The following is a 23826-nucleotide window of genomic DNA, read 5'->3' on the forward strand; positions in this document are numbered from 1 at the left end:
TGGAGAAAATCTAATAGCAGATCCTGAGTGTGCCAGCATAATCAGTACGCACATCAGTAATGTAGAATCCCAACAGTTGAGTTTAACGAAGCTGCCTGTGTGCTGAAGTAATCGAGGAAACGCAACAAACTTCTCAAAAGGATTAAACAGGATGAGACAGCACCATGATTCATCCTTCAGCTTCTTCAATGAGTTCTGACCACAGCAGTGCCTGAGGCTGAGATGTTGGATGGAATACCTGTGCCTACTGCTACATTTTATTTTAGTGATGAGAAACTTGCTCGACCTCAGAGGACTACTATTACTAGAAACATCCTGGAACTGTTCTAACCACAGAAAGGGGAAGAGTACATAAGCATATTTTTTCCAGTCCTTCAGGAACAGAGGTACATGCAAGAAGGAGGAAAGGGTGTCCTTAAGTAACAAAAAGATGAACCCAAGCCAACATCTGTAAGGTGCCCATGCTATGCAAATCAAGACCCCAAAGTTAGAACAGACCTTCAGAGAGCTGCTTTTGTTGTGAGAAGTACAGAGTTTAGACTTTTATCCACAATCATTCATCTCTCCGTTTCCTGGTACATAAATCATTTGTCAAGCTTCTGCTGGCCTTCTTAAGAACACCATTCATGATCCTATTCCCTACAGATGTTCTTTGGGTTCTTAGTGTTAGTGTTTCAGTATAAATGTTTATCACCCACTGTGAAGTACAAGCCTTATAGTAAATATGCCACTCACTCTTGAACAGAATCATGGAATGTGCCTGATGTATGACTAGAAAGGATCACATTTTACATATGCACCCACTGCAAGAGGGTGATTCAAATAGGCTAGTGCTGTGAAGGCCAGTTACTCCAACCTAGCCAATACTCTGTCTGCTGAACAGCTATCTTACAATAGACTACTGCCTTCCATGTTAGTTTATTAGTTTATTAGTTAATTTATAATTAATCAATGCTCAAAGCATTGTACTACATAGGTTCCTAGCTGCTCTCATATCCAGGCACAAACTGACCCAGGTCTTGGCTTTAGTAAGGTCATTGAATCATGGTTCTTTAGGCTGTGCAAGCTGAATTAATCTAAAACTGAAGTGCATAATCTTTTGCTGAAACATCAAACTACATACTGCATGCTGTTGAGAGTCAATATGGCTTGCTAAAGGTAAAGGTAAAGGTAAAGGTAAAGGTACCCCTGCCCGTACGGGCCAGTGTTGACAGACTCTGGGGTTGTGCGCCCATCTCACTCAAGAGGCCAGGGGCCAGCGCTGTCCGGAGACACTTCCAGGTCACGTGGCCAGCGTGACATCGCTGCTCTGGCGAGCCAGAGCCGCACACGGAAACGCCGTTTACCTTCCCGCTGGTAAGCGGTCCCTATTTATCTACTTGCACCCAGAGGTGCTTTCGAACTGCTAGGTTGGCAGGCGCTGGGACCGAGCAGCGGGAGCGCACCCCGCCGCAGGGATTCGAACCGCCGACCTTTCGATCGGCAAGTCCTAGGTGCTGAGGCTTTAACCCACAGCGCCACCTGGCTTGCTAGGCTGATCTAATTGATGTGGAACATGCCCAGTTCCAGGTAAAATTCCAATCCCTTTCTGAATCTTGTGAGAAGCACCCTTTGTTTGAAAGATAAGATAATTATCTAATGTCAGGTGGGGCCTACCAAAATAAATTCAGAGTCAAATAGATTCTCATCTGGCAAGAGGAATTACTTCAACCAGCTTCCAGGAAAAACAGAAGTTATAATATTTGCTGCCCCTTCTTTGGGGGTGGAAAAGCATTACCTCTTACAACATTATATTTTCTTTCAATTCTGTATACAAGGAAGAAGTTCTCTGGAAACAAACTATGACTTAGTGATAGTAAATTATAGTCTGCTGTCCTTTGAATGGGGTAATAAATAAACACAGTGCTCCTCCACCATATTTATGAAGCATGAGAAATGGATTTATGCACAGAAAATTGCTAGATGGGGAAATAATTCTGCATAGCAATAAGCCCAGAACATGCAATACAATCTATCCCTTGGTGTTTTTTAAGCATTTTGTCTCAGTAGCAAGTCTTGCTCTAGCCAGTTACTTCCTACCTTTTACTTTACAGCTATCAGATAAGTATTTCTGTTTAAGATTAGGATCCTTATCTCCAGTGTTGTTACCAGGCCCTGATCCCACCTTGGTCCCCATCTAGACCTTCCAATGATCAATGACTTAAGTGAGTAGACCAAGCCCCACAATGCCAGGGCCCTGAGGTCTGTGAAGGGGCCTCCCCAGGGCTACCTCCAAGGGATGTATTAGAAGATTCCTTGGAGTGGATTCTTGATCCACCTTGGCTAACTCAAGTGAGGGAGGTTGAATCATCACCTAGTTCTTTGGAAACACCAGCACCAGAAGGTCCAAGCCCTGGCAGCTGGTCAACATTGGAGTCCATGCCTGAGAGTCAATGTGGCAACAGAACTCTTGCATAAAGGGCTCTTTCTGAGTAACAACCTTCCTCAACAATAAAGGCTCTTAGAGCAGACTCAAGCCTGAACTGGTATTGGGCATGGCCTGAGACACTAGGCTATACAGTGATACCTCGAGTTACAAACGCTTCAGGTTACAAACTCCACCAACCTGGAAGAATTACCTCAAGTTGAGAACTTTGCCCCAGGATGAGAATGGAAATCGTATGCTGGCAGCGCAGCGGCAGCAAGAGGCCCCATTAGTGAAAGCACACCTCTAGTTAAGAACAGATTCAGGATAAGAATGGACCTGCAGAACGAATTAAGTTCGTAACTAGAGGTACCACTGCATATCAAGCTTCACTTGGAGTCTGCTAGTTACTGGAAACAACACAAGCCAGCCAGCTCCCTCCTCCCAGATCCCAACTCCTTTGCCTGCCTTGCTTTCTTAAGAATCTCTTCAGTTTTTGACCCCTAGACCCCTGCTTATCAATGCTGACCCTTGATTACATTTGGATCCAGATTGGATTTCTCTGACCTTGGTTTAACCTGAGCCTTGCTTTCTGGACTCTTTTTCCAAACATTTGGTGATAGTGTGTGAAGGACTAAGGCTGCAGTGGGTTCCACTGGGGACCTGCCTCCACTTAGCTCACAAACTCCAGCCAGAGCAGGGAATGATCTTATTTAGGATCCTTAACTTTAAAGTGAAGGCTGAGCATTCAGAAGATAATGCCACAAATTTATGGGTGACCCTTCCCAAAAGTCAATAGAAGCTGACTTAGAACACAGTGCCCTCACTCACAGGATTAAGCCATGTAAGAAAGGAAGCAGAGTAAATTTTGCACTCCCATTTGTGTACATATAACGACTCACAATGCACTGCATCAAGCGTTAAATTTGTGGGGCTTTGCTTTCTTTGAGGTACCACTCCTACAATATTATGCAGTTCCCACACTCAGTTCTTCCAGTCTGGTGGGCCGCAACCTGAAATGGTTGATCATCATCAGAAGAATGTATCTAATTTGAGGAGGATTAGATTGTTTTTCCTGACTGAAGTTTGCTGTGACCAAGTTTGAAAACCCTTGCTCTAAGGAACAAGGTTACCCGTTCATCCGCTCTCCCATCTTGGGAGCAGGAATTAATTGCAGAGTAGAAATGCCAAAGTGAAGAGCTCAAATCTCATCACTGTTTAAATACCAGAGACAGATTTTTAAACAAGAGAGGGCAAAATACTGTTTTGACAGGAAAATGTCGCATAAATATTCAGAGGCCCTTGTTCCTTTTCATTTCGTTTTCTTTTACCTGACACTCATGATGTTGCCTTCAGGATGTTTCTGCAAATACGCTTTCACCACCCAGGCTGTGTGCTCTCGATAGGTCATCACTCGGCTACAAGAGAGAAGCAAAACTTTGTAAGACAAAGCTGGAAAAAGGCCAGAAACCAACTCATGAACCATAAATGTGAAAGGGAAACCATCTGCTTGGTGTGGCTAGGTTCCCAGTTAGGTAAGTTGCAAGACTTTGAACCAGAGATTTTGAGTACGGGCGTTATATTTTACAACGGCATGTTCCAATATGTACTCTGGTGTGTGCTGTAACTGGTCAGATAAAGTATAAGAGAAAATGAGAGGGGAGGAGAAAAGGTAGGAGGGAATGACACCATGTTTTTGCTTTAGAACATAATAAGTAAATGTCTTAGTAAAAACTTAGCTCTGATGTCTTTTACAACTTATGTATTTCAGGAAGAAGAAAAATCAATGCAATATTCTTCTCCCCTTCTTTAAAAAAACAAAACAAAACTGTAAAAAGTTATTTCTCTTGCAGCTCAAGTTGATAAAAATTGCATCACCTCATAGCATTTGTTTCCAGGTCATAGCTTTTTTGAAATGAGTAGGTGAGAAATATAGAGTCTGTCAGGTAATCCCTGAGCAAATGGTGATAGAAGGTTATGGTAGGGTTTGAATAACATTGGTGCTAGAGGACACATGGAGCCTCGAATTGAGGTAAGTTACCATGAGTGCTTAACCACAGAGCTATCAAATGATAGATGCGCTTCACACAATTGCAGGGGGTTGGACTAGATGACTCTCGTGGTTCTTTCCAACTCTACAATTCTGTGAAGACAATAATGTACAGATTCTAGAAATTAAGACCCTTGGGATTGTGCCCCTTGTTTAATGTAATCTACAAAATATGAGAAGACATCCTCTTAAGGTGCTGCAAACCAGAAGACGGGATGCTATGGGGGAAAGAGCCTCTTACTAGAAAAGATTCATATAGCGCAATTTCTACTATGCCATCACAAAGTTTTTTTAAAAAGAGAAGTTCTGCAGTGGTGCAAGAGAAATTGCCCAAACATTAGAAATGGACTCCCCACCCCCCACTCCCTAGAAAAAAATGGATGCATTCAATAGGCTGTATTCAACCACGTTGAACTTCATGCACAGAACAACTCCAGTGAGTGCAATGGAACTTCCCCTTCCTCTCTTACCATGCCATGTGATCCCCAAATTTGCTCTAGGGATTCCCCTATCTCTCTAGAGCAGTGTTTCCCAACCTTGGGCCTCCAGATGTTTTTGGCCTACAGCTCCCATCATCCCTAGCTAGCAAGACCTGTGGTCAGGGATGATGGGAATTGTAGTTCAAAAACAGCTGGAGGCCCAAGGTTGGGAAACACTGCTCTAGAGCATACCTGGGAGTAGAATAGGGCTGCATGGGACCTGGAGAGGGAAAGGAAGTTCCACTGCACTTGCACACACACAATAATTTAGCTGGATTCAACCTAATATCCTTTTCACATTACGTTTTCACACATAATAATAATAATAATAATAATAATAAAAATAAATAAATAAATAAATAGGATGGGGGTTCCAAGAACAGCCAGATCTCTAGTGTGTTTGGAGGCATTGAAACAACGGCAAGAATAGTAGTAGTGAATGCAAAGTGAATGCAGCTTGGTAGTTGTAAAAATTAGATAAGTCTCTTACCATTCGCTCAGAGCCATACGCCGGTCATAAACACGAACAGAACCATCACCAAGCCCTGCTACAATGAGCGAACGATGCGAGTCACAGGACAGGCTGGTGACACAGCTGTCAGCCCCTGTGGGAATATCCTAGGAGAGAAAAACACAGTCCTAAGCTAAGACAGCTGGGAGATTTTAAGTGCACTGGCCATATATATAGCCCAGTGTTACCCCTGCAGTGGAGTCCACACATGAGCATTGATGCTGAATAATGGTAACAAGGTGGTTGTGACAGCTTTACCATGCAGGCTCAGATTTTGGCTTAAGACTGGAGGTGAACAAATTGCCTCTGGAAACAAACTAACTTCTGGTAGTGAAAAGGGCTGAAGTTTTTAAAATAAGCACAGAACATTACTGTGCAGGACCAGGGCAATGAAGACATAAGGACACCTATTCTGAGCTGCAGCACCCGGCTAATTGGTTCTTTTCTTCTAGCAAAGAGGAAGGCATAAATATTATCAGACAGCATTATCTCCACGGTGAGATTCAGGAACTTGTGTGGGTCTATGCCTTATTATGTATTAAAATTTCTATATTGGATAATACTAATTTTAATAAAAAATGTCTTAGGTCTGTTTCACATGGTTTAAATCAGGGGTCAGCAAACTTTTTCAGCAGGGGGCTGGTCCACTGTCCCTCAGACCTTGTGGGGGGGCCGGATTATATTTTGAAAAAAAATTAAAAATGAACGAAATTCCTATGTCCCACAAATAACCCAGAGATGCATTTTAAATAAAAGGGCACATTCTACTCATGTAAAAGCACGCTGATTCCCGGACCATCTGCAGGCTGGATTTAGAAGGCAACTGGGCCAGATCTGGCCCTTGGGCTTTAGTTTGCCTACCCATGGTTTGTTTTGGAAAATGTAATCTGGGCTACTTTACACCTATATGCATACTGGTATATATGAAAATTGGGTCATGAGTTTCCTTTTGACTGTGGTATATATTTCACACAAGTGTTCATCAACTTCCTGATGTGTCTACTCACTAAAGCAAACTTTTGCATTGGAACAAGTAGCATGTGATCTTAGCCCTTCAGTTTCAAGGGAAGCCCTGATTAACCACATTAAAAAGTCCTAATTAACTAAGATAAATGTCCAGGAGGAGATTCTTTTCCACAAAAACATATTTGTCCCTGACCAGCCATAAATATTACACTGAAGAGCAGGATGGATAGATGAGTGCTGTTTAAACAAACACACACCATTTCCCTGGAGAGAAATAAATCTGCTCCAGCTGAAAATACACCTGGCAGCTAACTAGTGCATGTAGGAGAGGTATGTTATGGCAGCCATTGCTTTCTAAATAAGTACCTATTAAAGGAAGGGCAATAGCTGCTTATTGGGCTTTAGATCAGGCCACAAATGCCACAAAAGCAGATTAAATATATATTTAAGAGCAGAAAGCACTGAGAAGGGAACTAACAGCAGGAAGGCCTGGTGAGAAGGAGACACTTCTTATGCACCCAGTCAAATAGCAAAGGTGAATTACTAAAAGTGGCAGAACTACAAAGAGAACTGCAAATGCAACTAGCCTTTCTACTTCACATTTTTTTGTGCAGCTTTTTAAGGGTGATTATAAAAGTACATAGCCTGCCATGAACTCTAAAGCCCTGCATTTCCTCTGGGGAGAAAGACGTTACCAAAAAGTGTTTCCTTTTAAATGATGGAAGCTGTTCCACTTTGACACGCTGCTGCTCCCCAAGCCTTGCAGCAAAAAGGTTTAGAGCCCTTTATAATCTCTTTGGAGTCAGGAATTCTCCCTCATATTTTTATGGAAAGTAAACTGTGCAAGATGAAACATTGCATGCCCATGGTCAAGGTTGAAATAGAAACCTGGAGTCCTGACAGGCTGCAACAAGATTCTATGCTGCATGTGTTCATGTTCTGCAGAAAAATGGTAAGAACAGAAACCAAGGACAGTGTACTTTATGAAAGAACAACTCTGGAAAATAATAAACACAAAGAGCAATGCTGGTATATTGTTGGAAAGACACCCGACAACGTTATTCTAAGGCTATAGCCCTTTCCTCTTTATGTGCTACGCATAACAGAACTGCATGGAATAATAAGAGTGCAGCTGTGAAAAAGAAAAACAGTTTCAATTAAGCAACCAAAAAATTGAGCAACATTTTCAAACTAGCATAATAATCAGAACTGGCTCTGCAAAATTATGTTAGCTAATTTCACACCTCCTTCCTATTTTTGCTCCTGTGAGCCTATCCGCCTTCTCTTGATGTTATTTTTTGCATTTGCTTCATAAAAAATATTAGATTAACAGTTTACTGGAGATAAAAATCTGGCAATCCTAGATTGAAATGGAACTGTAGCTACATAGAGGCTCTGCAAGTTAAGATACTTTTGTGTCTCCAAATCAACTCTCTTTTAGACTCCCAGAGGGTTGAGAAAGGGCCACAATGGTGTCTATTAAATTCTTTCAAATCAGACTATAATCCAGATTAGAGTTCCATCCACACCATGCCACAGGCAAAGAGCAGAATCTGTGGATAAAAGGTGCTTAAGGAACAAATAGTTCCAGTTGACTAACATTACTGAGTGAAGTTTCAGGTTGCAAAGGAAAGCAATTTTGCCTTGAGCGGCGGCGGGAGTATTTCTGCAATGTGTTTATCAATAAGATCTTTTCTGCACCTAATGTTGCATGTAGAATTCCAGCTCCATCCAACAACTGAGTTTAGTAATATGTAAACAGCATCTTGGCAGCTATTCAGGTAACTTGTCAATTTGGAACGTGATGACACTTGGGGGAAGTGAGTGAATTTTCTACCATGAAGCTCATATGCAAATTAGTGTTCCATCCAATTAGTGGAGTGGAGCCTTGAACTAGAAGTCTGGCAAGTGGACCCAGGCATCTTTCTCATTGTGGTAACCTGCCAAATGAGAAAGTGTTCAGATTTGACCTGTTATTTGCACTAACAGCGAGTATCGGTAAGGATTGGATGTCTCAATAGGCCAAGAGGATTCCCTCTGGTCCCAAGAAGCTTCCAAGTCTACCCTGGCTCCGCAGCATGAGAAACCCAATGCACAGATGCACTGCTTTCACAGTGCTCATCCCTGCTTACCCATGTGCCAACTTGATTTCCTGTTTGAACCCTTAGCTTGGCTTAGTTGGTGCCTGCTTGCTGCAGACCACCAGTCTTGGCAGATATCTAATAACCCAGATAAGCTATGGCAGCAGTACCTAACCCCCAAGCACTCTCCCAAGTCCTTGGCAGCAAAAAGAAGGGGGAGGGTCAAATTAAACACAGTGCTGGGGCAAACAGATAGGTTTAAGCTTCTCCCCATCCCCCAGTCCAGTTCTCTGATGGAGATGCAAACTGTGTCCACCCTGGTGATCAGGTCAATCATTTAATGGATGGGGAGGGGACATGGCTCTGCTGTGAAGACAGCATCACACATGGGAGTGTGGTCTAGCTGCACCTGCTGCTGCCTTGCAGTTTTGGTGGGGTTGGGTCAAGAGTGAATGCAGACCTTGGGCCAAAAAAAGTCATCCACTCCTGGGATGCAGACTAGTTCAGTTGAGATTTTATTGTACCAACTGTGCTAGATCATCACAGCTGTTGAATCAATAGAAGTGTCATTCCAAATTCTCTGTTTCTGCAAGGAAACCATTAAACTAGTAACAAACTATTCTAAAATTGCCCACCCATCTGTTTCAAGTATATAAGCCCATGCACCCACCCACAATCTATGATGACTCTCACCATCTCCTACCAACATAGTACCCAACATATTATCAGTGGCTCAAATAATGGGCAGTGGCATTTCTGAATATGACTACTATATTTCTGCTGCTCTGGGTTTTGCAGTATGATTAAGTCTTGATCCCCTGAATCACTGCAAAAACCAATTTGCACTGTTTAAGAAATAAAATGCCTTTAAGATGCTCTCCGTACAATCATTAATCATTCTAATTTAAAATATTTTCACCCTGCTGATTTCTGATGTTCTCTAATTTGCACAGATAAAATAATATTTGAAAATAATTAAGATTAGCATAGGCTTAGTTGTGCTGCATTGCTGGGTCAAAGTGCCATAATTAATGTTCATCCAGAAGTAATTAATTTCCAAAAGATTTGTAGACTAGACTTTATTTCCCACAGCAGCTTAGACAGAGATGTTACCTCTCATTATGTGGCTGAAGAGGTGGCTTGATTTAATGGCAACTGACGTGAATGTACATGGTTTTTTTTGCTAAGGTGAGCGGCACTATAGCTCAAGCAACAAGGCGGCTAAAACTGCTCTGTTCCTTTGTCAGTCTCCATGCCTATAGAATAGGAGGAACAAGGCCGGCTCTGTCATGAGGTGAAGTGTAGTAGGTGACTTTAGGTGGCAGATAGAGAGGAATGGCGTTTGGGGGGCTGCCAAAGGCAGATAGATGTTATAAGGGACTTTTAGGCTTGCCAGCTAGTCAGTTTCTAGCACACATAGACAGGGTTGGCCCAGACACTGCTCTGTGCATTCAGTATAGTGAATTTAAATTTGCTGTCACTCAGCCTCTGCCATTGTAAGCTGGATCTTCTTAGTCCTGGCAGTGAATGACAGTCAGGAAAAAGCTTGGCTGGCTTGTTGTTCCACTGTGGGATGTGTCAGCTGCCTGCACTCCTAAAGTTTCCTTGGATCATGGTTAGAGATGCATGTGAAGAAAAGGATGGGAGCTTACCACTGCCAAGGGAGAGGAGGAAGAACAGCTCAAAAAAAAAGCTACAGCCAGCAACAGCCAATCAGGGCCAGCTTCCTCTGCCATTGTGTGCATGTGTGTGAATGCATACATGAGAGAAAGTGCTTGTCTGTATGCTTCTTGTCTGTGTCTGCATGAGAGATGGTATTAGTGCATCTTTGCTTCTTTTATCTGTCATATGCACAGTGTTGTTTTTTTGCTAGAAAAAAACACAGCATGTGCACATATATGTAAGAGAGAATGCAATTTTGCATTGTGCCTGTGTAAATGACTAATGGGTCTTTGTAACATTTCCTACATTGTTAAATTCCTTGATCACATAATGCATGATCTGAAGTTTGAGGGCTGGTTGACTTTCTTGAGCTATGTATTCTGCATGTATTTCCTTCAGTACTCTAAAAGGGATTCGCTTTAGATTGTCCTTGGAACTAGTTTCAGTGTTCCTCATATGTGAATGTCAGATGGCCTTAAAGGTAAAGTTAAAGGGACCCCTGACCGTTAGGTCCTGTCACGAACGACTCTGGGGTTGTGGCGCTCATCTCACTTTACTGGCCAAGGGAGCCGGTGTACAGCTTCCTGGTCATGTGGCCAGCATGAGTAAACCGCTTCTGGCAAACCAGAGCAGGGTACAGAAATGCCGGTTACCTTCCTGCCGGAGCAGTACCTATTTATCTACTTGCACTTTGATGTGCTTTCAAACTGCTAGGTTGGCAGGAGCAGGGATCGAGCCATGGGAGCTCACCCCGTTGTGGGCATTCTAACCGCCGACCTTCTGATCCGCAAGCCCTAGGCTCTGTGGTTTAGACCACAGCGCCACTCACATCCTTTCAGATGGCCTTAGGAAAACAGATTTGTCCCCATGGTCCAGATGTTCACAGGAAATGATGTTTCAAGGCTTAGGCTGAAAGTGCTTGAGGCACACCAAGCATTTTATCTTTGCAAGGTATCTGGTACTTCAGCATGCTTTGTAATCAAAATGTATCACAGGTACACAGGCATGATTCACCCCATTTGTAAGTAACCCTGGTCCCACATTCCACCCCACATAAACTTTTTGACATCCATGGAGAAGCATTTCCACAGACACCTTCTGTATTGAGTTCAGGAATTATCTCATTAACAAGTAGCCTTTTGAGTGGCGAAATTAGCAGCACAAGACATTTCTCTGTTTCGGATTGCTTAAATACCAGATCCATAAGCAATATATATTGTGCTTACCTGAACTTTCATTTCTCGGTCTGTATCCCAGATTCTTATAATCCGTACATCTCCAGAAGTCATGAGAAGACCAGTTTCCTGTTCCCAGTCCACCACCATCCCTGCTCCTGAGGAAAGAAAAAGGTGTGCCATACAAATTTATATCTTGGTACATGTGGACAGATGAAATAAGTCAGAACATTGTGGGAATGAAATCTTCCGGTCAAGCAGAGCAATCCAACACAATGAGTGCACTGTGCATCAATGTTAGAATGTGGTAGGTACTGTGGACTTTGGGAAGTGGCAGATTTTGAGAAAAAAATATAGCAGGGTGCAGGGTGGTGGCGGCGGCAGCCTTCAACAGTGGTTTCTAGCTGGTTTCATTTGAAATGTTTTATTCACAGGAGTCACATACTGCTTGTATGATACACAAAAGTGAGCGGAAAGTGTTTTAGTAATTATCTGTCCCCCTGTTTTTGTACCCAGGGAAGAAAAAGACCATTCCTCTCCAATATAGCCATAAGGTTTTTGTTTTGCTTTGCTTTTTTAACATAGAGATAAGCAGTAAATTGCATTAGGCATGGAAATACTCAAATGAATTTGTTGCAGTGATACGACCTTCTCTTGTTTCTAATCAACAAAATCCAATGCAACATGTGTTTTTTCTCTGGTTTCTGCACCTGGGCTCCTTTATAAGGAGGTTGGGCTGCGATGACAAATGACTCTGAAACAATTTGGGATTCACAGAAGTCTCTTCCTTAACCCAACAAGGCAGCATTTGATTCTTCCTGCCAACCTCACTATCACTTCCACCAGGGCCTTTTATAGGATAACAAAACAGAACCCAAATAACGACTAATGCACCAATCTTCTGAAAGGGAAGTACTATGAAAAGTACCCAGCCCCACAAAAAGACCAGATATCTAGTCAAAAGATAAACTCTTGCATTTTTTAATCTTTTAACAGCAAAAACATGTAGCACTCCCTTAGATACTAACTGCCACCGTAAGGGCAGTAGCACCCAGTGGCGTAGCGTGGGTTTGCGCCCCCTAACCCCTAACCTGCCGCTGCTGCCAGCTTCTTCTTGCTGCTGCCTGGTCTGGTCTGGTGTGGTTCTCTCCCGCGCTGTGCTGGGCGGCCGCTGCACTGTCCCTCCCCCAGATAATCCCTCGCTCTCTCTCCACACCACACGACTGGCACCCACCCCCTCCACAGTGGGCGGCGACCCGGCGGCTCGGATTGGATTCGCACAGCCAGCACTGCAGTGAGAGAGAGTGAGTGAGCCAGGTAGGGGCAGAGAGCTGCAAGTGCGAGCGCCCCCCCCCCCCCGATGTTGCGCCCGGCCCCCCCTGCACCCGCCACTGGTAGCACCATAAAGCAGGGGGACATTTATTTCTTAATTTAATGCATTCCTATAATGCTTTGTACTGAGTAAGTTTTTGAAGCGGGGTACAGCAAAATAATAAAATCATATAATAAAAACTATTAGCTTTATCCAACCAAGGTCTATATACAACTCTATATAAACAGCAAATGGTATTGAAAGTCAATGAGAGATCATGCAGAAGTTGCAGGGTCGTACATCCCATGCCCCTCTCCTGATAAAGATCCATCAGGGCAACCAAGGATGATTCAGCCCCCATAACAGGCCTGAGTCCAGACTGGAATGTGTCTAGAGATAATCAGTATCCTCCAAGAGTGCCTGCAGCTGAGACATCAAGACATAACAGCAGCACAAACATTCTACCTAGTGCTATAAACACAAACACCTATTAAGGGTCTTGTAAGACAAAAAAAAAGGGAAGCTACTTCTCTTGCCCGCCTTGGATCGTCACCTGCTAGAGGTGCTGTTGCTGCACATCACATTGCAGATCCTGATTTTATCAGGGGGTTGGATTGCATGACCCCCCAGTCCCTTTCCAACTCTATGAGTATGATCAAGGTATATGCTCTGAAAGCATCTTCCTAATTATCATTGTCTTCATTCCCTTCATCCAGTGGCCATGCCCAGGCCCACTTTAATGCTTCTTGTGGCCTGCTGGAACTGCCAGCTGCCAAAACACCTGTGCAAGTACAGAACTTGGGGGCTGCCCTTGGGCCCTTTGTTTGCTCTTACTGCAAGCAATGGGGGCGCAGGGTGGGAGGGAGAGAATGGCAACAAAACGGACAGTGCATATTTTTATCTGGACATACAAACTTATTGTTTCTTCAGCTTCCTTGGCAACTTGGAGGGGTGCTACAGATTCAGAGCAAGCAAAAAAGGCGGCAGTTTAGATTATAAGCACCTCTAAAGCATTTTGCGTTTGTCATCCTGTTTATGGTCCGTATGACAAGATAAACCCAGCAGGCTTGAGATGGATGATGCCTTTTCGTCTTAAGCAGGCAGCACTCTAGGAAGAGATACTTAAGCTGCCAGTTTCTCAGTCATTCATACTTACATTTCAGCACAAGAATCTTAACACTGTTTCAGCAGCAACATAATCTGCAGACCACACATACACAATATGTGGGTTTTTCTCCTTGCTTGTATGGCATGGCACCTTTGTTTACTTAGTGTCTGGAGGAAGTTGTCAGGTAGATGAGTCTGACTTTAGACTAGACGGACCGGTGGGTAATCACAATGTCCGGGGGGAAACTAAGCTGCCTATGATTGATGCTTCTATAGCTTTTTGGATCAACTACTGTAATGTCTCTTTGTGGGGCTCCATGGAGGTGTGGAGCTATTCTGCTCTCACATCTTCCCAGAACACAAAATAAAGTGTTCAACATTTAACTGCCTCGTGAACAGAATGCTAAATAAAGGAGGAAGGATTTAAATTCCTGGCTCTGCCATAGTCTGACTGACCTTGAGTAAGACATCTGTTCTTGCCCAAGTCTCACTTCTTACAACTGTGAAATGGGGTTAATAAAGTAATTCTCTCTCCTTTGTGGGAAGGGAAGCACAAAAAGAATGTTCATCATACATCACGTAAAAGGAGTTGGCTCTCTTGAAAGGTTTAACTGTGTGGAATGAACAAGACTCTACTCTTTAGTGGACGATATACAGATTTCTTCCTGAAGACTAATGAAAAATGTAAGCCTCTGCAAACGGGTGAGAAGGACTCCCTTCTTTATGCTGCTCTATAAAAATGGAAGCAGTCACTGTCTGAGCAATGGGGGTTCTGCTGAATCTTTAGCAGTTAATGACAAATATTGCTTCTCAATATGCTTATTTGCCTTTTGTCTCCTTCCCCAGTCACTTGTGTTTTATGAGAACTGCCTTCCTCTGTAAGTAGTGTGCTCTGGATTCTCAGCTGCTTCACTAAATCTTGACAACTTCCTTGGCAACTATGCTCAAGAGGAAGTGACCTGGCCTGTTCCCACATAGTTCCAGGCAAACGATGCCGTCAGTGATAACAACCATTTTACAATATAAGGAAGCAGGGGAACCCTTTTTGGCCCTTGACAGAATATAGAATACGCTCTTCCTCCATGTAGTGACATGGAGGTTTATGTAGCTCTTGCCACCAGGGGGTGCCCATGTGCTGAAGAACTAGGATGGCACAGCATCCCTCCACTCTCAAAGGATTGCAGCAGACAAGCAGAATCTGAGATGTTTAAGATGTGTTTTTAAACCCATTCATGAGACATGAAAAGCAAAAAAAGATCTATGGAGACAGCCGCCCTTTGCATTAAATCTAACTCATTCATAAGGGCATAAATATATAGAAAGCTATGAAATGCTAATAGAAAATGCTACATGATGATGAGCAAAGTAGCTTGTGTGCATTACCCACTTCAGGGCAAACTAATGTTTATTAAAGTAGGCCTGAGGTTTCTGGTGGTTTTCAAAGAGGGAACTATCATAACATTATTGACTCATGTTTACATCTCAGGTTCCTTGCGTCTTGCGGATCAGAGGCTCGTTGACGACTCTTGATTTCATTTTAATTAAAAAAAGAAAACCAACCTTTCCATGGGATTGGGGGATGTGGGGCACAGAGTCAAGAAGACAGATCTTTTGGAGCCTTTCCAAACAATGTTCTTGCAAACAATAAATTCTGTGTGCAATTAGTTGTTTCTTATTTGTTCCAGGAGTCCAAATGCCTGTTTGCAAAACAGTGCTCTCTGTTGCAAGGATATTGCATTTTTTCAGCACTCAAATAACAGTATTTGTTCATGTGAAAATGCATCCATAGTTGCGAGCACAGTGCGAAGTGTGGCAGCATAAGCGTCACAGCCACCGACTGAGGAGGACTAGTAACGCCAATAGAAATTATTGCTCTTTCACTTCCTTATATGCTAAACGTTCCTCTGCTGTACAACTCAAATGCACAAACGCCATCCCTTCCTCTTCTAAGCAATGTCCTCCCATGTAGTGAACTGTCTTTACATAGTTCTTTATTTATCTCCTGATTTTACACACACAGCAGCACAACACAACACAAACCAAGCTTTGAATCTGGTTGTTTAAGATCTTTGTCAGAAGCCTCTCTCTGGATACCCCTATCTTTGAAGGTGAGGAGGGTGCCTAGTGGCAATAGGGCTCTCTCAGCAGCGATGCTTCAGTTGTTTTCCTCCCCTTATCCATTCATGTGGTGCTAGATTTGATGGTCTTTACTCAGCATCTTTTTGCTTTCCAGTGTGTTTTGTGTTACAACTGGTTTAACATCTATCTGCTGATGATGTTTGATTGCATTTGTTAGCATTTTAATATTTGTTGTGGTTTCTGATCATGATGTTGTGAAGCTCCCCCAGATCCAACGATCCCCTCCATGACATTCCCACAGGGCTCATGATGCAAGGTACTGCTCAGGTACTAGAGAGCTTGCTGCTATGTGCTCATGAGGAAATCTGTAATGGAGCCTACTGCCACAATTTGTTCCCAAAGAGGCAAGGTTCATGACAGCCGACATATTCTCACAGACACCACGGAAAAGAACTTCCACCTTATTTCCATAAGGCATTACAGTGGTACCTCAGGTTACATACGCTTCAGGTTACAGACTCCGCTAACCCAGAAATAGTACCTTGGGTTAAGAACTTTGCTTCAGGATGAGAACAGAAATCGTGCAGTGGCGGTGCAGCGGCAGCAGGAGGCCCCATTAGCTAAAGTGGTGCTTCAGGTTAAGAACAGTTTCAGGTTAAGAACAGACCTCCAGAACAAATTAAGTTCTTAACTCAAGGTGCATAAAATTGTACATAAAATTGAGTGCATAAGACACATGGCAGAAAGCTAATGTTAAAAATAATTCCTCTTGGCTTCTTCATGCAAGGACTAGCAGTTCTGCGTGATATGGAAGGGTATTTTTAAAATATGTCAGACACTGGAACTTTCCTTGTAGGATTCCCCCAAAGTCAGAGATGCATCTCAGTGGAATAGTTCCCTGCATATGTTTCAGCAAAGAACCCTGGCATCAGAAACAGCTGCATTCCAAATACATTCTATTTAAATCATGTTCCCCCCCCCATCCCCTCTCCCAAAATCACTGCTGTATCACAGTCTTTGTCTAACTGGCATTTTGATTAGTTCAGAAATGTGTGCACAGGCCACAACACAACAGTATCCAAGAAAAGGAAAGCTGATCTTCTATACACCACCTCCCCTCCTGGCTGATAAATGAGCCATGTCCCTGTTTTAATTTCCAGGCAGCAGTGGGGAGGCTGCATTACCTCATTATTCATTAATTCCTGAAAATGCCCCTTCAAGTGACACTCCTGTGCCAAGCATCACCCAAATGACAAAAGAAGACTCTCTAGAACACCGGGAGCCTTAATTTACCAAGTGAAAAGTGCCTCAAAATAGAGCTGCTGCTCCCCTAATTACTTTATTTTCATAAAAGACCTGACCTCTCTCAAGGCATCATGCTCTGTCTCTGACTACAGAGGCACAACATAAGTTAATCCCACAGACCAATCAATGCTGGGATTCACCTACTGCCTTTTTAAAAAGAATAACACATCACCTCCTCATGAGACTCCTTCTGTCTCATCCATATCATGGTGGATAATGAATGCACTTGGATGCTGGTTCTGATACAGCACAAATGTGGCATGACATGCAGTTCTCCTAGACGTTTTCCGCCCCACAAAGCAGAGTTACTAAGGTCTCTCCTAGATGGAGCTTTAACACTGCCTTTTAAGTTCAAAATGTCTCCCTTACAAAAACAAAACTCCTTATTGTGTTCCTTACTTAGTAGTATTCCTGTTCTCTGCCCTGCTTCTCTCCTTGCCCCCCCCCAAACTTCGTCCCTCCAACTTTCTCATCCCTTACTGTTAAAAAAAAAAAAAAGGTACAAGACCTGATAACTTTTATGAGCTCCTGGGCTGGGGGAAGCTCCTAATCCCACCCCAGGCCTTGCCTGGAGCTTCTTTGATTGGAACATTTATTTAATTATAAATTGGATTTTTAAGCACTGCTTACTTTAAGTGTCAGGTTGAAGGGAATAAGACCCTCAGACTTGACCAGGGAAATCTGTTACTAATGTCTTTTGTGGCTTTTGTTTTGCTAATCAGCAGCCTCATGGGACTGCTTTGAAGAGTGTGGAAGTGGTGCTCAGGGAGATTTGTAATTCTTTCCTTCCATACCCTACCCCTAAAGCAAACTCCCCCCTCCTTACATAAAGTATGCTATGACTAGGGTGGAGAAGACAGACGTGGACAGCAGGTCTCCCCCTAAGCTAATAGTGATAGGAGAAGAATTACATTGGAGAAAAAGCCATGGGATAGTGTTTAATAAATCTCTTTCTCCTGGAGTACTACTTCCCCACTCTTCAAAGCAGCCCCATGGGACTGCTAATTAGCAAATAAACTACAAAAGATCCTAATCACAGTTCTTCCAGGTCAAGTCTGGTTTGGACCTTAGAATGCATTAATTTCCCATAAGCAATTGATGCAGTGGTATTTCCCTGGTAAATTTCTAAGGTTGTGGGAAGCAGGGGTGGGAGGTCTGGAGCACACTTTCTGTTAGTTGTGAGACTGAGGCAAGATGGAGGATAGCCTAAGAGGATCCAACAACTGTCCAGGACACAGTTGTTGCTACCACATTTGCTAAACTCCTTCAAATATCAGTACAACAACAAAAAGCAAACCCATTTACAGACAACCCTACATTGCCTTTAGCCATCATCCAGTGAGTGAGGAGAAATGAGACTGGACCACATGGTTATGCTATTGTGATAGATACTATTGGTTGGCAATCTCACATCCCCAAATGGACCTTTTCTCACTTTTTTGTTACATTTGACATAGAATAATGAATCAGAGACAAGTTTAGTCACATTTATCAGATGGGATGGCAGTGTCTTTGCACTTTATAATCTGGAGCAAATATTTCTGTGCTTTTTGCAGTCATTTTGCCACTCTGAAACTCTCCAACTCCTCACAGAAAGAAATGTGTTCTCAAAGACCTCAACAGGTGTGCCAGGCTGGCTCTGAAGCGGAGCTATCTATCCGTGTGCTCCTGACAGATTGTTGCTTCCAAAGCATCATCAGTATTGATTCTCTATGGTGGTTGCAACAAGCTGGTCTGGTGCTCAGCCTATCAAAAGGAAACCCCTTCAGCCTCCACCCTTCCTAATTTTAGCTTTGTCAGCTTGCCAACAAGTTTCTACAAAAGATGGGATGCTCATAGTAATCCACTGTATTTGCATGTTCTTCTTCACTGCTTCCCAATAACCAGAGAAAGTTTAAAGGCCCCAACCTAAGAGAAGCCTGAATCACAGAACACACAGCCACCTTTGTTCTGATAATCACTGCAGACACATTCCAGCCCTTATCAACTAGTGAATATTAATAATTCATAGAGCGCCTAAGAAGATTACATCAGCTTTCTGACACATACCACACATACCATGTCCTGTTGTGCCAGCCATCTGTCACTATCTCAAAAGCTGAAGCAACAGAGAAGGATTTCAAGTCCCATACCTCCACAGGTTTTTCCCCCCAGTCTCAGTCTAAAGAGCTAAATACATGTTTTACTTTAGGTTGGAAATGTTCAAAACCTTTTCCAGACAATTAATTGCCAAAGGCGGAAACCAACTTTCCAGATTGAAACAAGGTGACACCTGCCATTTACTTCCACTCGGCATCCCATAATTACAAATCAAAGAAATGTAGCAGTCAACAAAGACAGAGGCATTTCACGAAGAGATGCTCAAACATTCCAGACCATCTCTTGAACTATTTAAGAGTAATGGTGGTGGCCGAGAAGCTGCTGTACCCTGAGCATGGCTGGCCTGCTGCGATCCTTGTATAAAGTGATCACACAACCATATTGCCTCTGCATATCTTGAAAACACTTTCAAATTTCCACATTTTGTGATCAGGCTCCCGAAGCGAAGGAAAATGCACGAATCTCCTCCCTATGCCTTTCTTCCACGTGGACACTTGAGGCCCATGTTGACAGAATATCAGATGTAGAAGCCCACAGTGCATAGTACAGACAAGCAATACAAAGCAAGGAATGGGAAGGCCAGGAGAAGCTAAGCTGCCTTCCAAGAATTAACAGGACCCAGGAGATGTTAGAAGGAATGCCATTTTAAAAACAACAACAACACATATGATTAGAAGGACCACCCCTCCCGCGCTGATTGTAGGTAAGAGGAAAGAGAGCACTCACCTCCCTGTTTACTTCTGTCAAGATAGATTGAAACCCTTCGGGCCAGACCTGTGAGAAGACAGGGATTAAGGGGTTGATGCTAAGGGTAAGTTGGTCAGCCAAAGCAAAACAAATCTTAAAAAAAGGATTAGGAAAAGCAACCCAAAAGGAACAGAAAAGAACACAGTTAGAGAGAAGCAGTAGCGGCAGAGAGGCCTCCATTCAGGGAAGGAAGGAAGGAAGGAAGACGAGTAGGTTGATCACAGCAGCCATCCTAGGAAGCCATTAGCCATGAGGAGGAAAGCAAGACCGGTCTTCTTTTGCTCATGTGCTCAAATCCCACTCATAAGGGCCCTGCTATACTCTACCTAGAATGAAAGGCACCTCGCTGTCAGTGGAGGAGTGAGAAATGAAAGCTGCGCTCCAAATGACCCCTCACCAAAGAAAAACCCACAAAGAAACCCAACACCCTGTGAGGGGAGAGGTGAATCCAAACAGCTAAGCGATGTGCTGCTCAGGCCTCATTGAGGCACCAGCTCAGCTGTGAAGCAATACAGTAGGCAGCACACTTCAATGATTTGCTAATGAGCACTCATTCAGAGAGGAAGGACAATTTACAGAGGACTCTGCTCAAACAACTGTTTAAGTGGGGGAAATTAGCAGTACAAGGGGATTCATTTGAAGTCATCAGGAAGAAGGCTGGATAATGAGAGGAGCTGCAGGGTGGCGGCAGCAGCTCAGTTGTTAAGGACAGGGCAGCTTAGGCACATGCTGAGCCTAGCTGCCCTTGGTTTGCCCAAGGAACTCTAGAAAGAGAACCTGCTTGACCTTTCCCAGGGCAGGACTTGCAAAGGCCACTCTCAAACACCATGGCTCACCTTTAAAACAAGCCCCAAAACTGGGAGGAAGTAAAGCAGTGGTGATGGATGCCCGCAAAGAGGTCAGAGATGCACCAGTTGGAGGTGACAGCCCATTCTCTCCATTGTAAGGCATCACTTGCTCTGTACGGTAGTCTGAGAGCACCAGCCAGAGTCCTTTATTGATTTACATTTATATGCCACCTTTTTTCTCCTTGGCTAGATGGACTGCCTATCTGACGTCAGGGAAAGATGTTCCTTATGCTGTTGCTTTTCCTTTCTCTTCAGTGTGGTGTAGTGGTTAAGAGCGGTAGTCTCATAATCTGGTGAACCGGGTTTGCGTCTCCGCTCCTCCACATGCAGCTGCTGGGTGACACTTCTCTGAAGTCTCTCAGCCTCACTCACCTCACAGAGTGTTTGTTGTGGGGGAGGAAGGGAAAAGGAGGTTGTTAGCCGCTTTGAGACTCCTTTGGGTAGTGATAAAAGCAGGATATCAAATCCAAAACTCTCTTCTCTCTTCCTAATTCTAACTGGTAATACACAGGATGTGGTTATGCTGATGTGAACTACCATGTCCTTCCCCTACCAGTCTACAGTCTGACCTAGGAGCCTGCATTATGCTTTCTGTTAAACCACTCATCTTGAACATCCTCTTTGTAAAAAAGAAAAGAAAAAGGTCACGCTGCCTATTCCATGTGAAACCTCGCATGCAATCTACACAAACCAGGACCTTTTGAAATAGTGTCTGAAACCACAAAACGGACACCTGTGGGAGTAGCATCCTCTCAAGAATCACCTTGAGACTGTAACCTACTGAAGCACTAACTTGCACAAGGCTTGCCCTGCATTTATATCTTTCACATTTCCCCATGTCACCCTTCTCACTGGTTCAACTGCAAACAAAACCATCTAAAAGAGAACCACTCCACACATACACACAAAGAAAATCCTGGAGAATAAAGGGGCTTGCTTAGTACCAGTCCATCTCTTGTTATGAGGAACAGACAAAGTCAGAATGACAGATCTGCTTGGCCAAAACAGCCAAGTGCTGAATTTATTCGGATGTTCATTTCAGCAACTTCCCCCCACCTCCTTTGGAGTGGTACAATATGAACTGTGCCTGCACTATTTCTGGTGGTGCCTGGGTGCTTTCATTAAAATGGTCATTATATCAACACCAATTCAGCACCGACCTGGAGCTGACTCATAATAATGTGCATAGATTCTGTGGTTCCCTCCACCCCCTGCCTGATTCTCTAGTGGCTCACACAGCTGTTCTAATCTTCACATGACCCAAAATATTACGACTTTGCATAATGTGAAATTTGCTCCTGTCTTTCTTAGACCTAATCCTTTAACTTTTAGATGGACAATGAATGCATTTGGTGGATTTAAGTCAGGAAAGGGCATAACCAATGCTAAGAAAAAAAACCTGTTTGCTGTTGCAGAACGTAGTCAGTACAGAGCTGAAGCCTTTGAGTTTCCTATATATAGGCACATGAATGTTTTGCTGGAGAATTACACACACTTTTATAAGATTCCTTTCCTTCCATCCCTCTTAATCCACTCCAGCCTGTTCTTCACAAATGAGAAACCTTGCACAAAGAGGTCAGGTCCACCCACTCCTTTAAGTGTGTCCTCTGCTCCTGCTGTTCATTCAATCCCCTTGTGAGGTCAGTGACCCATTTTTCATCAAGACGATTACGTCACCAACTGAGGATTAGAAGATGGAGGAGAAAGATGGAGGAAAAACAACCAACAGCAGAGGATGCTAAAATTCAGGTATCGTTCCACTAGCATGTAAAAAGAGGAAGGAAGAGGAAGCACCATACAGAAAATCGAGGCCACAAGCACAATGGTCTCAGAGAGACAGGAGTCAGATTACAGCCCTGTGCCAAACTGCACCAGCAGTCTCCACAGCAAAGCCCAGCACTTCTAACAATCTCATTTCTACAGAGGACTCATTTAATTCACCCTGCACCTTTGCACAGAGTGAATTTAACTAACCCTCTAATTCCCACAGCAATATGCATAGGTAGTAACAAAATCAAGGACCGAAAGAGAAATTTAATAGTTCTGTAAAGGAAGCACAATCACTCTCCCTTAGTGCTGTTTCTTATTCACTGAAACAGTGAGGAAATTACCGGGAGAAAATCCAAGCCATAGTGGAAATCAGAAACAACAGTCACAAGGGACCTGGGCAACTCTTCTCTACAGAAATCATTTGCTCATGCTATAGAAAAGTGTGAAAAGGGGATGACCAGGAACAGCTGATCTTTACTATCAAAAAACAAACCATTGCCCATTACCCAGACTAGGCTGCATCTGTAAATCAATGCTTCATGGGTATATTTTTTATGTCAACATGTTGGTTGGCTCTGCTTTCATTACTCTTACACGTTTTATTTTTTTATGATGCCTGAATGTTATTTAAAAGGAGTTGTTACATGGGCAGGGTTTCTTGTCTTCTCATCTTTTGAACTGCAGCCACAGACAACAGCAGTGGCAGACACTTCAAAGGAAGAGCCAAGGATACAATTGGATTTGACTGCACACACCAGCCTCTGCTGGAGTCCAAGGGTTAAGGCAACATTTGCTTGTACACATTTTATTGAACTGAATCAATGAAATGCCACTTCTCTTCAGCCTCAAACTTTTTTTTTTTTTGTAGTGACTCAAAACAATAAAAGTGAATTATTTTAAGAGAAGAGATGATAGCTAAACAGAGTATATTTTTAGCCAAAAACGGTCACTCTCATTCAGAATTTATAACAAAGGGCTTATAGGCTATTAACATCAGAACTGAGGATATCAGAGTACAGAAACACATATCAAGTTGTGTCCATGTGATAGCAGGTTCTCGCCTTATCTTAAACCTTTTAAAGCAGGATTAGGGAACCTGTGACCCTGCAAACGTTGATACACTACAACTCCCATCATCCCTGAACCATTGGTCATGCTGGCAGGGGCTAATGGGAGTTGAAGTTCAACATTAACTGGAAGGCCACAAGTCCGTCACCTACTTTAAAGGAA

The 23826-nt window shown here is 43.2% G+C and overlaps 1 protein-coding gene across 2 annotated transcripts in view; it reads right to left on the reverse strand.

Moving 5' to 3' along the window:
• Positions 1-23826, reverse strand: part of RPTOR (regulatory associated protein of MTOR complex 1) — a 311493-nt gene that overhangs the window by 7610 nt on the left and 280057 nt on the right. The window contains exons 29-32 of one of the 2 annotated variants that reach the window (XM_083727384.1): positions 19958-20005; positions 11380-11486; positions 5424-5551; positions 3736-3822 (exon numbers count right to left, since the gene is read on the reverse strand). In XM_083727384.1, the coding sequence (XP_083583510.1) occupies positions 3736-3822; positions 5424-5551; positions 11380-11486; positions 19958-20005 (370 nt within the window). The remainder of the gene's footprint in view (positions 1-3735; positions 3823-5423; positions 5552-11379; positions 11487-19957; positions 20006-23826) is intronic. The other variant, XM_083727385.1, reaches the window with a different exon arrangement.

The sequence above is a fragment of the Podarcis gaigeae genome (genome assembly GCF_964106915.1).
Source record: "Podarcis gaigeae genome assembly, chromosome: 2".
Taxonomy (NCBI): Eukaryota; Metazoa; Chordata; class Lepidosauria; order Squamata; family Lacertidae; genus Podarcis; species Podarcis gaigeae.